We start from the raw sequence: 12946 nt of genomic DNA on the forward strand, positions 1-12946 counted from the left end.
TTGAACCGGTCTCGACGTTTCGTGGTGTGCTCGCCGTCCATTGTGTATTCCAAGGCACCGGAACCTGGAAAGGCACTGTGAATATCTGCTGTGTCCTATCGATGCTGCACGGCCTTGCCTGCACCTTTTGGAGCCGAACCTGGTGTTACACGTGCGGACCGTTGAGACCCACGAGGGAGATTCCGGGAAGCGGGCAGGGACTCGTCCTTAGCGAGGTTCGTCTCGGCGCGAAACCGACCGCGGACAGGGAGCAGGGGCCTGGGGAACAAGGGTTCAAATTCTAACTCCAGGAAGCGCGGGATGTGTGTTCGGCATTGGTTCGCTTGGAAGTGGAAACCTTTTTGGGGGGGGAAAGAACCACCAGCAGAAATTGTCAGCCAAATTTTTGCTCACAGTTTCCGTCAATGGGGAGCAGTTAACCAGGGCAGGGCATCGGGCAAGACGTTTCGTGCGATTCTTATGATTACAGCATCAAGGTTCCCAGGTCGAGTTTGTCTGGACTTTATTAGCGCCCTCGCGATCGCTGGAACTTGCCGTCTTGAAACTTCCCCGCCGTCACACCAACTCGGAACGGTTGAACGCCATTTTCCCTGTCTTCCTGGTTCCGCGCTCCTTTTGCTCTCCCCCCACATTTCGCTCTTACCCTGGTTCCCCGGACACACAGCATCTGATCGTGAACTGGATTGGACGAAGGCTTGTTAGCTCTCGATGGATTGGCCAAAAAAAGACAAAAAAAAAGAGAAAGAAAAAAACACCACTCACCTCCGTTTACGTGCAAAGGTCTGGAGATGGCAATGCAGACTCGGAGCAACATCAAGAACCAGGACTTCTGCCACAATTCTCGGAACTGACGTTAACTAGTTACATATAAACAACAATCTCCTCGTACCTCTTGAGCATTTGCAGAGGAACTCGCCGGGACTATTTGAATGGTCGGCCACTGATAATGTGAGACTCGGAGAAAGTGCTCCAGACTCAAGACTGAAGACTCACCTCCCCCCCGCATCACACCTTTCGAAACATTTCGGCGAGTTTTTTCGTGATGCGGTCTGGGGCCCTGGGTGGAACACCAGCACCTGCAGCCAACGTCGCGCTCACTGCCGAGCTTGAATCCTCTGCAGACTGCGAGGGAGGACAAGAACGATCGCCCTCTGTCACCCACGTTCCCAGAGTCAAGAGAATGCGCTGGCAGGGGGCCGGAGGGGTTCGTTCGTCCACCCGACCAGCCCCTTGGTGGAGCGACTCCCACCTTGCTGCCCGAGGTACTAACCTTTCCTGGACCATCCCACATTGATTTGAGAACCGACAGTGAGGGGTTCGCAGGGAAAGGGAGCCTCGCTCCCTGAAACAACACAGCATCGTGACAGAGAGGAGGAGAAAGACTTGGCCAAGGGAGGAGAAGTTGCTAACTAGCGGTATGAATAGGAGTTAACGGGTCCAGTCCCGACTTCTGTCGGCCAAGGTGTACTATATGTAGCTGCCTCAAAGAAGTTCAAGGTGATTACATCGTTTCCATCAGTTTATGTTTCTTCCAACTCCGTTGCTATTCCCATCCCCATATCAGTAATCTTATCCCTGTGACGGCCACCCCTCTCCGCCTGAGTGCAAATTTGAGGTAGAAAACATACAGCTCAAACTTGGGTCGCTCATTCAAGCAGCCCCATCGCTACCGAGATCACTAGCCTCTCAAACAATTAGAGAAAGACGCTGCACTCTCCACCCCTACCTACCCTTGTTTCCTCACCTTTCTTTCACAATGGCGGCCGTTGATCTCGACCAGCCGTTCGATTACATTATCGTCGGTGGAGGTACCGCCGGCCTGGTTGTCGCCAACCGTTTAAGTGAGGATAGCGATGTCCGCGTTCTCGTGGTTGAGGCCGGTGCCGACCGCACCGCCGACCCCTTAGTCCTTACTCCGGGTCTGGTGGCCGCGTTGTACGGTAAGGAGGAGTACGACTGGAATTTCTCCTCTGTGCCTCAGGTTAGTGTTGCTTTAATGTCTATGAACAGATGATGATCTCCGGCCCCAGCTCCCGGTTTCCGGCTTCCGGCTTCCCGTTCTCGGCTAACATGTTTCATAAAGTCAACCTTGAACAACCGGACTATCAACCAATCCCGGGGCAAGATGCTCGGGGGTAGTTCCGCTCTCAACTTCTTAATGTTGTTGTACCCATCCAAGGGCAACATCGACGCCTGGGCGGATCTCGGCAACCCGAGCTGGAACTACGACGCATTGGCGCCCTACTTTCGCAAGTTTGCAACCGTCCACGGGTCCCCGCAGTCCGCCAAAGACCTCCTCGGGTTGACCTACGTCAATGACAACCTAGCCAAGGGCGATGGCCCCATCCAGGTCTCCCACAGCGAGGGCTACGGTATCACCAACAAGGCTTGGATGAAGACTTTTGCCGACCTCGGTCTTGAAGTCTCCACCGACCCCCGCGAGGGACAAGCCCTGGGCGCCTTCCAGAACCACGCCAGTATCGACCCGGCTACCAAAACCCGCAGCTTCGCCGGTTCTGGGTACTACACCCCCGAGGTGGCCAAGCGGCCAAACCTGGTTGTCCTTACCGAGACTCTGGTAAGCAAGATCACTTTCGACACCTCGAGCGGCGACGAACCAGTCGCGACGGGTGTCGAGATCATCGGCAAAGATGAGCAGAAGAAGCAGATCTCGGCCCGCACCGAGGTCATCCTAGCAGCCGGTGCCCTCCAGACTCCCCAGATCCTCGAGCTGTCAGGTATTGGTGGGCGTGACCTGCTCACCCAACACGGTATTCCCGTCGTGGTCGAGAACCCCAACGTCGGTGAGAACCTCCAGGACCACCCGATCGTCTGCCAGAGCTTCGAGGTGGCCGAGACCACCCCCTCCGCCGATGTCCTGCGCGACCCCAACGTCCTCCAGGCCCTCATGGGCATGTACCAGTCCGGAGGCGCCGGCCCCCTCGGCCAGAGCATCATCAGTGTCGCCTACGCGCCCCTAGTCGACGGCTCCGGCGTGGTTTCCGCCGAAGCCAAGACTGAGCTCCTTTCCAAGCACGAATCCACCCTCTCCACCCCCGAAGGCAAGGTCATCCGCAAGCTCGTCGAGTCCCCGACCGAAGCCACCTTCCAATACCTCCTCTTCCCTAGTCAGGTCTCCATCCCCGACCACCCAACCAGCATGGCGCACTACATCACCCCCGTGCACCCGCAAAACTTCATCACCATCATGACCATCGTCAACCAGCCGCTCTCCCGCGGTAGCGTGCATCTCACCTCGGGCACCGACGTCCGCGCCGCGCCCCGCTGGGACCCCAACTACAACAGCAACGCCCTCGACTTCGAGCTGCTCGCGCGCGCCGTGCAGTTTGTCGAGCGCATCGTCGACCCTTCCACCGCCTTCGGCCAGATCCTCAAGCCGGATGGTCTACGCCTGCCCCCGGTACGCGCCACGGACAAGGACGACAAGGATGGGCTGGAGGCGGCGCGCGAGATTGTGCGCCAGCGCCAGATCTCGGTGTTCCACGTTGCGGGCAGCTGTGCGCTGCGGCCGCGGGACCAGGGCGGGGTGGTGGATGAGCGGCTGAAGGTGTATGGGACCAAGGGGCTGAGGGTGGTGGATGCTAGTGTGTTCCCACTTGAGCCGGTTGGGAATATTCAGAGTGTGGTGTATGCGGTTGCGGAGCGGGCGGCGGATTTGATCAAGGAGGATCGCAAGGCCAAGGCATAAAGCATAGATATATTAGGAGTTATCTACGGTGTTTCTTGAGATATTGCCGGCTTATTGGATGTATTTGTGAAATTAGTGCATGACTGGCTGGAGTTGGAAACACTTTCGAATACAACGTGAAGTATTTTAATCATTACGTCTTGTGACCTAGTGACGATCTGTACTTGCCCGGTGAAAGCCGAAGCACCTCTTGTCCGCGCCAATTTCTTGTGTTCGCACTGGAATTGTCGATGCAATGTTGAAACTAGACGTGGTGTACTCATCGAGACAACCGATGTGGAGGACCACATCCTTAGACTCTCCCAAATGACGGATAAATTCAAGTTAGTCCTCTGTGGCGCAATTGGCTAGCGCGTCTGACTGTTAATCAGGAGGTTGGAAGTTCGAGCCTTCCCGGAGGAGGATAACTGCCTTTTTTTTTTTTTTCAGACCTGTTAACTTCTCTCAAGTCCTAACTTGATGTCTAAGATATTCCTTCTTGCCAAGAATAGTTCCGTGATCTGGGGTATGGTGTGCCGTCCACCAATTTGCGTGAGTGGCATGATCTTGGTTTCATATCATTCGGCTCTCGATTGTATCTTCGTCTTTCCCGCTATCTATACAAGTTAAACTTCAATACTCGGCTCGCGTGTCTCCTCCTTCTTGTAACAGCTAGACTCATAATACCGGCTTATTGTGTGGGAGTTTCACACCTAACAGCTTTTCCGCGTTCTTGTATGCAATACCTTTGAGCCCTTCCTCGTCAACAAGCCCACTCTTCTCAAGTTCCTGAATCCACTTCAACCCAACTTCGTTCGACACAAAGGGGTAGTCCACACTGTACAGAATGTGATCCAGCCTGGTGTTGGCCAGGATGCACCGCAGCGGATCTAAACTCCAGTCGCCGCTCGTTGTGACCCAGATATTTTCTCGATACACCGTTTCGAAATCCCTTTCGAACGTTCCCCACCTCCGACTCAACTGCGCAATCCTCTGCAGCATAAACGGTATCATCTCCCCCATATGCCCAACGATAATCTTGAGCCCTCGCCGCCTATCGAACAGCCCGGAGGAAAACAACCGCAGAACGTGCAGTCCCGTTTCAGTATGCCAACCCCAACCACTTGTCGCCAAACTCCCCGCGGTTGCCTCGGTAAACTTTGAGCTACAATACCGCGCTCGCATGTCGTCGCTCGGCCATGACGGGTGAAGATACACCGGCACGCCCAGCTCTTCCACCGCTGCCCACCACACATCGTACTCAGGCCCTTCGTAGAACTTGCCGTTGCAGTGATTGTCTATCAGGGCGCCGACGAAGCCTAACTCCGTCACCGCCCGTCGCAGCTCCACCGCCGCAGCTTCCGGATCTGCCATCGGCACTGCCGCAAACCCGGCAAGTCGCCCCTTTCCCTTCCTCCTCCCCCCACCAGCCCGTTTGTCCTCCTCGTCGATAGCCTTGGCCAGCTGATCGTTCGCTGCCCGACTCAGGGCGGCGTCGTGCACGCCGAGACCAGGAGCATGGCTGACCACCTGAAGCGCAATGCCTCCGGCATCCATGTCGGGGAGGCGATGACGGGCGCCGAGGTCAGTTAGTTGGGCGAGGACATTGGGGATATTGTTTAGTTGTTCGGCATATTTCTCGGGGAGAGAGGATGGGGCAGCGGAGGAAAAGAAATGCTCTTCAAGGGAAATGAGAGGGGGGGCCATTATGGGAGAGAGAGCTGTGTATAGGTTGGTGTGGATTTATTGGGATGGTGATTTCCGTTGAGGCCCATGGAGATGGCGAAGCTGAGGGGGTGGCTCATTTAAAATCTCTCCAGAGATCTCCTGCGGCCCAAGCACCGCTCCTACTAAGTGGTACGTCATTGAAACCCATCCTTATCATCGTCATGGCGCCTGTAGGCCCGAGTGGTGTCACAGACTGGGCGTTGCGTTCACGAAGTGAGTCTCTGAGTGCACGCAAAGAAGGCCCGGGGGTTAGGGTCAATCGAGCTCCCCATTTGATGCACGTGATAGCGCCAAGAACGATTTTCTGTTGCGGGCTTGCTGAGGGGTCCATGCACCGCACCCCTGCAAGCCAACCTTTAATTTCTTGTCGATCGAAACCAAGACGGACGAGGACGAAGTCGACGACGACGAACGAAACCCGAGCGAAAAGACCTGAACGTCTTTGACGCCCTCCCCTTCAATTCCGCTTGCTACGCCCCAGGAGCAAGTTACACGCACATCCAACCATGTCCGGCCTCGTGCAAAGCATGCGGTCGGCCGCGTCGATGAGCAAAACGCTGGCCTCGTCGATGCGCGCGCTTTCCCTGTCCGCCGGTCGGCCGACGACAACCAAGGCAACAACGACCGCTACGAAGGCACGATGTCTCTCACACGCCGCTCTCTCGGGCACAAAAACAACCATGGGTGTGGGCGCGGTCGCTCCTGCGGTACAGAGCGGCGTGGCGGTGTTCCAGAAGCAGCAGGTGCGGGGAATGAAGGTGCGCAGTGCGATCAAGAAGCGGTGCGAACATTGCAAGGTTAGTCGGCCGACGGGGTTTTGGAGGTGACTTCTTAGTGAATACCGGGAACTGTTTAAGCTAAACGTTTGTTTGGTACAGGTCGTCCGGCGGAAGGCTGGCAAGCGACATAACGGGTATCTCTACATAATATGTCCGGCCAACCCGAGGCACAAACAGCGCCAAGGCTAAATCGATGAAAGTTTGGAAGATGATGCGCGGTTGTTTTGATACCAAGAAATGATTTCATGAAATCTGTATGATAAGAGGGGAGGCAGACCGACTAGCCTACGCGGGGGCTGGTGTCTGGGGGCAATGGCGAGCATCTCAGCTCCTCCAACAACAGCATGATAGCTCTACATTTTTCGGAGACGGGGGGCTGATGGTGGGGAGGTTGGGCATCCGTCATGGCGCCCCAAAGTACGGGACAATGGCTCAACGTGGAAGTGAGAATATGGTCCGGCGAAGTAGAGACAGTTGGATCAGATCATGTTTTATAAGCCGTCAATATACCTCTCCATGGTATCCCACTCCGTCTTGCCTGTTGATAAGAGATAGCGAATATGGGCCTTTATGCCGAGTTAGTAGCATTCATGACTTGAAGGAAAGTTGCGGAGCGATCGTAATGGACTGACAGGGTCTGTAACACCGCGGTGCCTCTCAAATTCGTCTCTTGCAAACTTGCGAGTTTCAGCCCGGGTTTTGGGATCTGATATCCGGCGTGTTCCTCGAATTATGTGCCGGTAGAACGATAGGACCCGTGTTCTTTGGATGAACTGGACAACTTAGTCAGAGGCGTTGATACTTGATGAAGAGGCTCTCTCCATATGACAGAGAGGTACTCACTTGATCTAAACTCAGCGTTCGCCCAAGGCTGGACTTCCGGTCCGTAGCAAACGTGCGAAAAGGCCGCCACGAGGTCGCTCCAAAGGTGCGCATCAACAGTAGAACTGCCGGCAACGTCTTGTAAACCTTCATTCGGGTTATATATTGACAGAACCCATTCAATTGAGCTGGTTGTTATCCACCCCCTTATGAGGGTACGTTCATGTTCTCTGGTGAATTTTTAGCAGTTAAGGGAAGCGACCGCACCCCAGGTCCGTCGGTGCTTGGCGTCCCACTATAACTATCTTCCCACATCCTGAACTCATGAGACGACAGCTGGTTACTTACATAGGAGTTTAAGACCGTGAAAGTCTCCGGACCCAAATTACTTTCAACTTACAGCGGATATTGATGAATGCCCGCCGTGTAAGTCATTGGTTTTGTGAGCTGCTCAATTTTCTCAAGTGTAGACATTGCTGAGTAAGGTCCGTATAATCACGCAAGGGGTGTAGTCTCCGCACTGTTCTACCTGTGTCCTGGCAGGCAAGTCGCGTTGTTCCCCGTCCAAACGCGTTGAATAGAAACCGTTGAGTTCCGTCACAACGCTCAGCACAACTCCCACTTTACTCTTGTAGCCTCTTCTCTAGCCTCTTCTCTTCATAATGCCGAAACGACGGCGGTCACCAACAAGTCCTCTGGAGATTGCGAACCGGAAAACTGATGAACAGTTTATTATCGACTATCTTGAACCAAGGCGAGTCCCCCAAATGGCGTTCGGGCGTTAGGATAGAATTGGGTGGATTCAAGGATTACGATTCGCCCCCCTTTTCTTCCCAAACTGCCAACACTAACTTGGTAACATGTGTTCTGTAGTACACCCAAACAGGAGCCCGAGATAAGACCATGGATAAACAGCTGGACCCATCCCGAGACGGGTGCCGAATACACATTGAGTCTCGTGCGGTCTGAAGCCCTCAATGATGATGAAATTACGCGGTGCCTTCATCTAATTGAGCAGACGAGCCAAAAGGACTATGAGAACTCAAGTTCTGGGTGGCATCCCGCAAGGAAGCTCAAGGAGATGAGGTCGCCTGGACTGCGATATATCCTTGTCAAAACAAAGGATACAGCATCACTCCGTGGGTTTACTTCGCTAATGCCGACCTACGAGGAAGGGCAGCCAGTCATTTACTGTTATGAAGTCCATCTTCAAACAGACCTTCAGGGGTACTGTACTCGGTCTCATGGGTCTCAGCCCCAAGACAACCCTCGGCTGACAATGATTCCACATAGGACCGGCCTGGGTGCCTTGCTCATGGGCTTCCATTCAACAGCCGCATCCAACCTGCCGCCCATCACAAAGGTCATGTTGACATGCTTCTTGGCCAATCAACGTGGTCTCGCCTTTTACAAAAAACTTGGTTTTGAGACCGACGAAATTTCTCCGGTACCACGAAAGCTTCGTTACGGCAAGATATTTACACCAGACTATGTGATCCTCAGCAAGACAGTTCGTTCCGTTCTTGACAGTCAACCAAAGCTTGCGAAAGAACAAGACCCCGGACCCAATCCCACCCCTCTCGCCAGTCCTGCGTCATTGACACCAAAAGCCGGTTGATGTCATGTTGCCTTCTTATCGGCTGGGCGGCGGTTTGGCGAGAAGGATCGCAGCCACCCTCAGCGCTGTCACCAAGCCACATTCTGCTATCCTCCAATCTTGAGAACGGGAGCCAAACGAAGGATTGAGGCGGGCTCCCCGTTCAGGGTCTTGGCGGGATGCCGATCAGGTCAGCAGGTGTGGGCCCGACATCATTGCACAGCGAACGACAACTGCGCCTCCGATTGAGGTGCTAGTTTTTGTCCCAATCGGGATAATACACAGAGGAAGTGCCATGGAGTTTGGTGCTCAGTTCCAACCGGGCAAGCCAGGGCAGCACTTGGCATTTGCCTTATATCCGTACTTCGTACTTGGTATACCGGCGAGACTGGAATGATCCTTAAGTTGACGTCGCCCGCAAAGATACAAAAAGCCGTCGTTTCATCTTGCGTCTCTGAGTTTTGATCAGATTTCATCACTGTGACCCTGGCACCAATCATTGATTTGTTTAAGCTGCGAGCACCTCTGTGTTATCACCATCCACACCCAACCACAACACCATGGCCCAGAACGAGAAGAGCGCGCAAGGCGGGTGGACAAACAGCCTTATCCGGTTCTTCCCCTGCGGATTTTTTTGGAAAGCGAATTGCTGCGCCTGCTATAGTATGTCGATACCATCCAACGTACAAACATGTGACGAATACGTCACCTTTCGTTCCTGCTGCTATTCACCTAGAACCGACTAACACAATCCTCCGACAGTCTATGCCGACAATGCCCAGCTCCTCCGTGACCCAACCGTTCCTACCGAAAAGCACAGCCGGGACTGCGTCGAGTTTGGTCGCGCATTCTGTATTGGTACATACGTGAGGTATGTGTTATATTCCCCTGCGGTGGCCCTCAATTTCACCCGATATGATATCCAAGACAAATAAGTAAAGATGGAGATCAAAAACGCTAACCGGTCAATTTCGAATGAAGCTCTCTCAAAGAACAGCGCCAACAAATTCGCGAGCGCTACGGTATCCCGGGGACATCCAAGAATGATTTTTGGGTATCGTGCTGTTTCCCGGGGTGTGTCCTGATGCAGCACGAGGACGAACTCAAGGCACGTCTGGGTGCGGGCGTTGGCGGGGCTGCGGTGGTGAGCGAGGGGTATCAGCCGACGGGTGCGATGCAGGTGCAGCAGCAGCCGCAGCAACAGTAATGGGAGCGACCAACTGCAGTCTAAATACTGGGAAGGGAAGGCAGGGTCAGAGGGTGTAACCACTCATGTAACATTGCTGAGCGCAGGATGTTTGTGAGCATTTTGGGGGACGGAGCCCTTGGGTAGCAGGACGGTTCAAGACGGTACTGGTGCTTTGAAAGTGTTATTTGATGTTTTAGCGTTGCTTGATGTTACAGTTGGCTTTTGCGGCCGAAATATACCCTCACAGTTCTATTTGTAGTCATTTTTTCCCTCGTTTACGGCCTTGGGAAGAGAAAAGCGCTTGCTGAGATAAAACCTGCGGCTGACAATCCCCCCTGTCGCCAATAAGCGCGCCAGCGCAGGGGAAAACGCGTGTGGCGTTCGACAAAAGGCTGAAATGAACGACAATCAACTCATTTCATCTCAGTAAACTTCTCACTTCACCAATGCCCACATAAATATCATTACCCTTCCCGACGGATTATCGCGTCAACTCCGCGATGGCGGTGGATTCAGCGTTCTCGGCGCCAAACGCGCTGGGGTCTCTCAATTCCTTTGTAGAGGCGCTAGTTGGTGAACGTCTCACCTTCACAGTTGTGGTAGCAGTCCTCCTCCCACTCATCCTCACATACGCTCTCACCACCTTCAACGCCAACTGGATCCGCAATGTCCGCGGCAAAGGTAACCCCCCACCGGTGCCCTATGCCTTGCCGGTTTTGGGCAACACCTTCCAGTTTGCCTACGACACTGAGGGGTTCATCACGAAAACAATGTAAGCATACAATCCTCCCCCCCTTCCACGTCCTACAACACACTGCCGTTGCTCACACCTACATCTTAGCAAACGGTTCGGCCGTGCCCCTTTTCGGCTCTTCGTCGGGCTCGAGACGATGTACTACATCCCGCACGGGGCCGCGGTGCAAGCCATGTTCAAACACGCGCGCGACTTGTCGATGAAGCCCATCATCGTTGTGGCTATGCGCGACCAATTCGGCATGTCAGCACGGGATTTGGCCGTGTTTGAGCGCGACCACTCTGGCGATGAGGCGCGGCCGTTGGAAGGGTTTGAGGACGTGGATCCGGCCCATCGTGTGTTGTATCAGCAACATCGGGATCTGCATTTGATGCTGAATGGCGCCGCGCTGGAGGGCATGATGGGGCGGTTCGTGGGGAATTACACGGCGTACTTGCGGGACACGGAGATAGTGGGTCAGGGAGAGGAGTGGGTTGAGCTGCCGGACTTTTACGGTTTCCTGCGCGATGCCATGTTCCAAGCATCCTGCAAGGGCTTGCTCGGAGAGCGCGTGTTTGAGGTAGCGCCGGAACTTGCGCGTGAGTTTTGGGCCTTCGATCAGAATCTTCTGACCTACTTCCGCCGCACGCCGCGGTGGTTGGCCCCTAGTGCGTATGTCACGCGCGACCGGGCTCTGGCCGCGCTCAAGAAGTGGGTAATTCACGCACGGGAGAAGCTCGACTACCGAGACCCGTCGCTGGCGGGCGTTGAGTACGAGCCCATTTGGGGGTCCCGTCTGATGCGTATGCGGGCCGAGATGTTTGACAACGCCGGCTTCTCGCTAGACGGCGCTGTCTGCCAGGATCTAGGTTTTCTGTGGGCGTCCAACGCCAATGTCATCCCTGCGACGCTGTGGGGGATGCTGAACGTACTCGTCTCGGAGAACCTCACCGCGCGGGTCACAGCCGAACTGGCCGAGTGCTTCGACGAGTCCACCGACAAGTTTGACGTCGCTGCGCTATGCGCTAAGCCCCTCCTAACCGGCGTCTACCTCGAGTCGCTACGCCACTGCGCGGCCGTCACCTCCGCTCGCAATCCTGTGACCGACAACTTCCAGCTGGCCGGGTGGTCCATGCCGCGCAACTCGTTGATGCTCTCGATCGTGTGGTTCGGCGCCCACGACCCGGACTTCTGGAACCAGGGCCGCCTTCGCCCCGATGGGAAACCCGAACACCCCGTCGACACCTACTGGGCCGAACGCTTCCTCGAGTACCCCAACGACCCGGCCAGCGGACCTGTCAAGAAACCGGACGCCTCCATCTACACTACACCCGCGAAGAACGCTGACAAGCCTAAGACCGCCGAAGACGACAAAACGGCCAAACCCATCTCCAGCACGGCCGCTCTGCAGGGCTACTTCTACCCCTACGGCGGCGGTACTCGCATCTGTCCTGGGCGCCACTTGGCCAAGCAGGAGATGCTGGTGGCCTTGGCGGGGATGATGAAGGCATTTGAGATCGAGATTCTCGATCCGGTGGCCGCGCGCCATGTGAAGCCGGATATGCGCGCGTTTCCAACTGGAGCGATGGGGCCGGACCGGAAGGTGGCTGTGAGAATTCGGAGGAGGAGGGGGTGGTAGGTAACGAGGTACATGTCAGGGAGAAAGCTTATGGGAAAGACGGGTGAAAATGTAGTTAATGTCTAGTTTAATCGTGAGCAGAAGGACAAGCCGGCACCTGTAACTAGAATTTACAAGAAACATATAAAGTTTCAAACCTAGTTTTCAGCAGATAGCCGTGGAGCATGGGAGGAGGAGGTAGTATTGCTGGACGACCAAGCTGTCAAAAAACGAGGGATGTTTTCTGGTTAAAATGCGATCACAATAAAGGGGTTGTCCTTATCCAGGACGCTTTTTAGCAGGGTAGGTGGAATGAAAGCGGAGCCGTCAGGCTAGAGTTTTCGAATGTACCTACGTAGTGGATGTTGTTCTTCTACCTCTACTTGAAGTAAATTGCCGCGTTGGAGAAAAAAGAGTCGCTAGGTAAAGAAAGAGAGTCGCTACGGCTGGCTAATCGGTTCGTTTGGGAGTCACGAAGTGCTGTGAATTCTTCGAGGTAAATGTGGTCAACGGGCAGCGAAGCACAGGCCACTTTTGTACTTGGCGGGCCCACTTTTCCCGGACGAAGCGCACATGCAAAGAGCGGGGTTCTGAATACTATGGAGTCAGCCCGCCGGCAAAACACATCATGACTGTGCAAAGAAAAAGAGTGCGGTTTATGTGGATCGAACACATGACCTTCAGATTGATGGTACCGAAGTTTTGGCTTCAGTCTGACGCTCTCCCAACTGAGCTAAACCCGCATTGGATTTGTTGAAGAGAAACCCGGATAATGTGACTTAACAAGGAGTC

General features: G+C 54.5%; 7 protein-coding genes and 2 non-coding genes across 9 annotated transcripts; 6 read left to right on the forward strand and 3 right to left on the reverse strand.

The window, feature by feature from the left end:
- Positions 1-1756: 1756 nt before the first annotated feature.
- C8A04DRAFT_12844 (uncharacterized protein) lies at positions 1757-3709 on the forward strand (the record flags this gene model as incomplete). Its single annotated transcript, XM_062777483.1, has 2 exons — positions 1757-1981; positions 2084-3709. 2 exons carry the CDS (start codon positions 1757-1759, stop codon positions 3707-3709), a joined length of 1851 nt encoding a protein of 616 aa, XP_062636244.1.
- A 328-nt stretch (positions 3710-4037) lies between these two features.
- Positions 4038-4111, forward strand: C8A04DRAFT_t92. Its single transcript has one exon. It is a non-coding gene; the product is annotated as a tRNA-Asn (tRNA).
- Positions 4112-4366: 255 nt separating this feature from the next.
- C8A04DRAFT_37919 (uncharacterized protein) lies at positions 4367-5395 on the reverse strand (the record flags this gene model as incomplete). The annotated part of the gene is made up of 1 exon (XM_062784052.1): positions 4367-5395. The coding sequence occupies one exon, from the start codon at positions 5393-5395 to the stop codon at positions 4367-4369; it is 1029 nt and encodes a 342-aa protein (XP_062636245.1).
- A 527-nt stretch (positions 5396-5922) lies between these two features.
- On the forward strand, positions 5923-6384 carry C8A04DRAFT_12816 (uncharacterized protein; the record flags this gene model as incomplete). The annotated part of the gene is made up of 2 exons (XM_062777473.1): positions 5923-6230; positions 6252-6384. 2 exons carry the CDS (start codon positions 5923-5925, stop codon positions 6382-6384), a joined length of 441 nt encoding a protein of 146 aa, XP_062636246.1.
- Positions 6385-6686: 302 nt separating this feature from the next.
- On the reverse strand, positions 6687-7131 carry C8A04DRAFT_37921 (uncharacterized protein; the record flags this gene model as incomplete). The annotated part of the gene is made up of 3 exons (XM_062784053.1): positions 6687-6761; positions 6828-6968; positions 7039-7131. 3 exons carry the CDS (start codon positions 7129-7131, stop codon positions 6687-6689), a joined length of 309 nt encoding a protein of 102 aa, XP_062636247.1.
- Positions 7132-7679: 548 nt separating this feature from the next.
- Positions 7680-8635, forward strand: C8A04DRAFT_12895 (uncharacterized protein; the record flags this gene model as incomplete). The annotated part of the gene is made up of 3 exons (XM_062777502.1): positions 7680-7775; positions 7907-8244; positions 8311-8635. The coding sequence occupies 3 exons, from the start codon at positions 7680-7682 to the stop codon at positions 8633-8635; spliced, it is 759 nt and encodes a 252-aa protein (XP_062636248.1).
- A 539-nt stretch (positions 8636-9174) lies between these two features.
- On the forward strand, positions 9175-9821 carry C8A04DRAFT_29455 (uncharacterized protein; the record flags this gene model as incomplete). Its single annotated transcript, XM_062781014.1, has 3 exons — positions 9175-9277; positions 9377-9485; positions 9596-9821. The coding sequence occupies 3 exons, from the start codon at positions 9175-9177 to the stop codon at positions 9819-9821; spliced, it is 438 nt and encodes a 145-aa protein (XP_062636249.1).
- A 482-nt stretch (positions 9822-10303) lies between these two features.
- On the forward strand, positions 10304-12175 carry C8A04DRAFT_37923 (cytochrome P450; the record flags this gene model as incomplete). Its single annotated transcript, XM_062784054.1, has 3 exons — positions 10304-10376; positions 10407-10575; positions 10645-12175. 3 exons carry the CDS (start codon positions 10304-10306, stop codon positions 12173-12175), a joined length of 1773 nt encoding a protein of 590 aa, XP_062636250.1.
- Positions 12176-12804: 629 nt separating this feature from the next.
- C8A04DRAFT_t94 lies at positions 12805-12897 on the reverse strand. The gene has a single exon. It is a non-coding gene; the product is annotated as a tRNA-Phe (tRNA).
- Positions 12898-12946: the final 49 nt, after the last annotated feature.

The sequence above is a fragment of the Dichotomopilus funicola genome (genome assembly GCF_033296635.1).
Source record: "Dichotomopilus funicola strain CBS 141.50 unplaced genomic scaffold C8A04scaffold_39, whole genome shotgun sequence".
NCBI classification, from domain to species: domain Eukaryota; kingdom Fungi; phylum Ascomycota; class Sordariomycetes; order Sordariales; family Chaetomiaceae; genus Dichotomopilus; species Dichotomopilus funicola.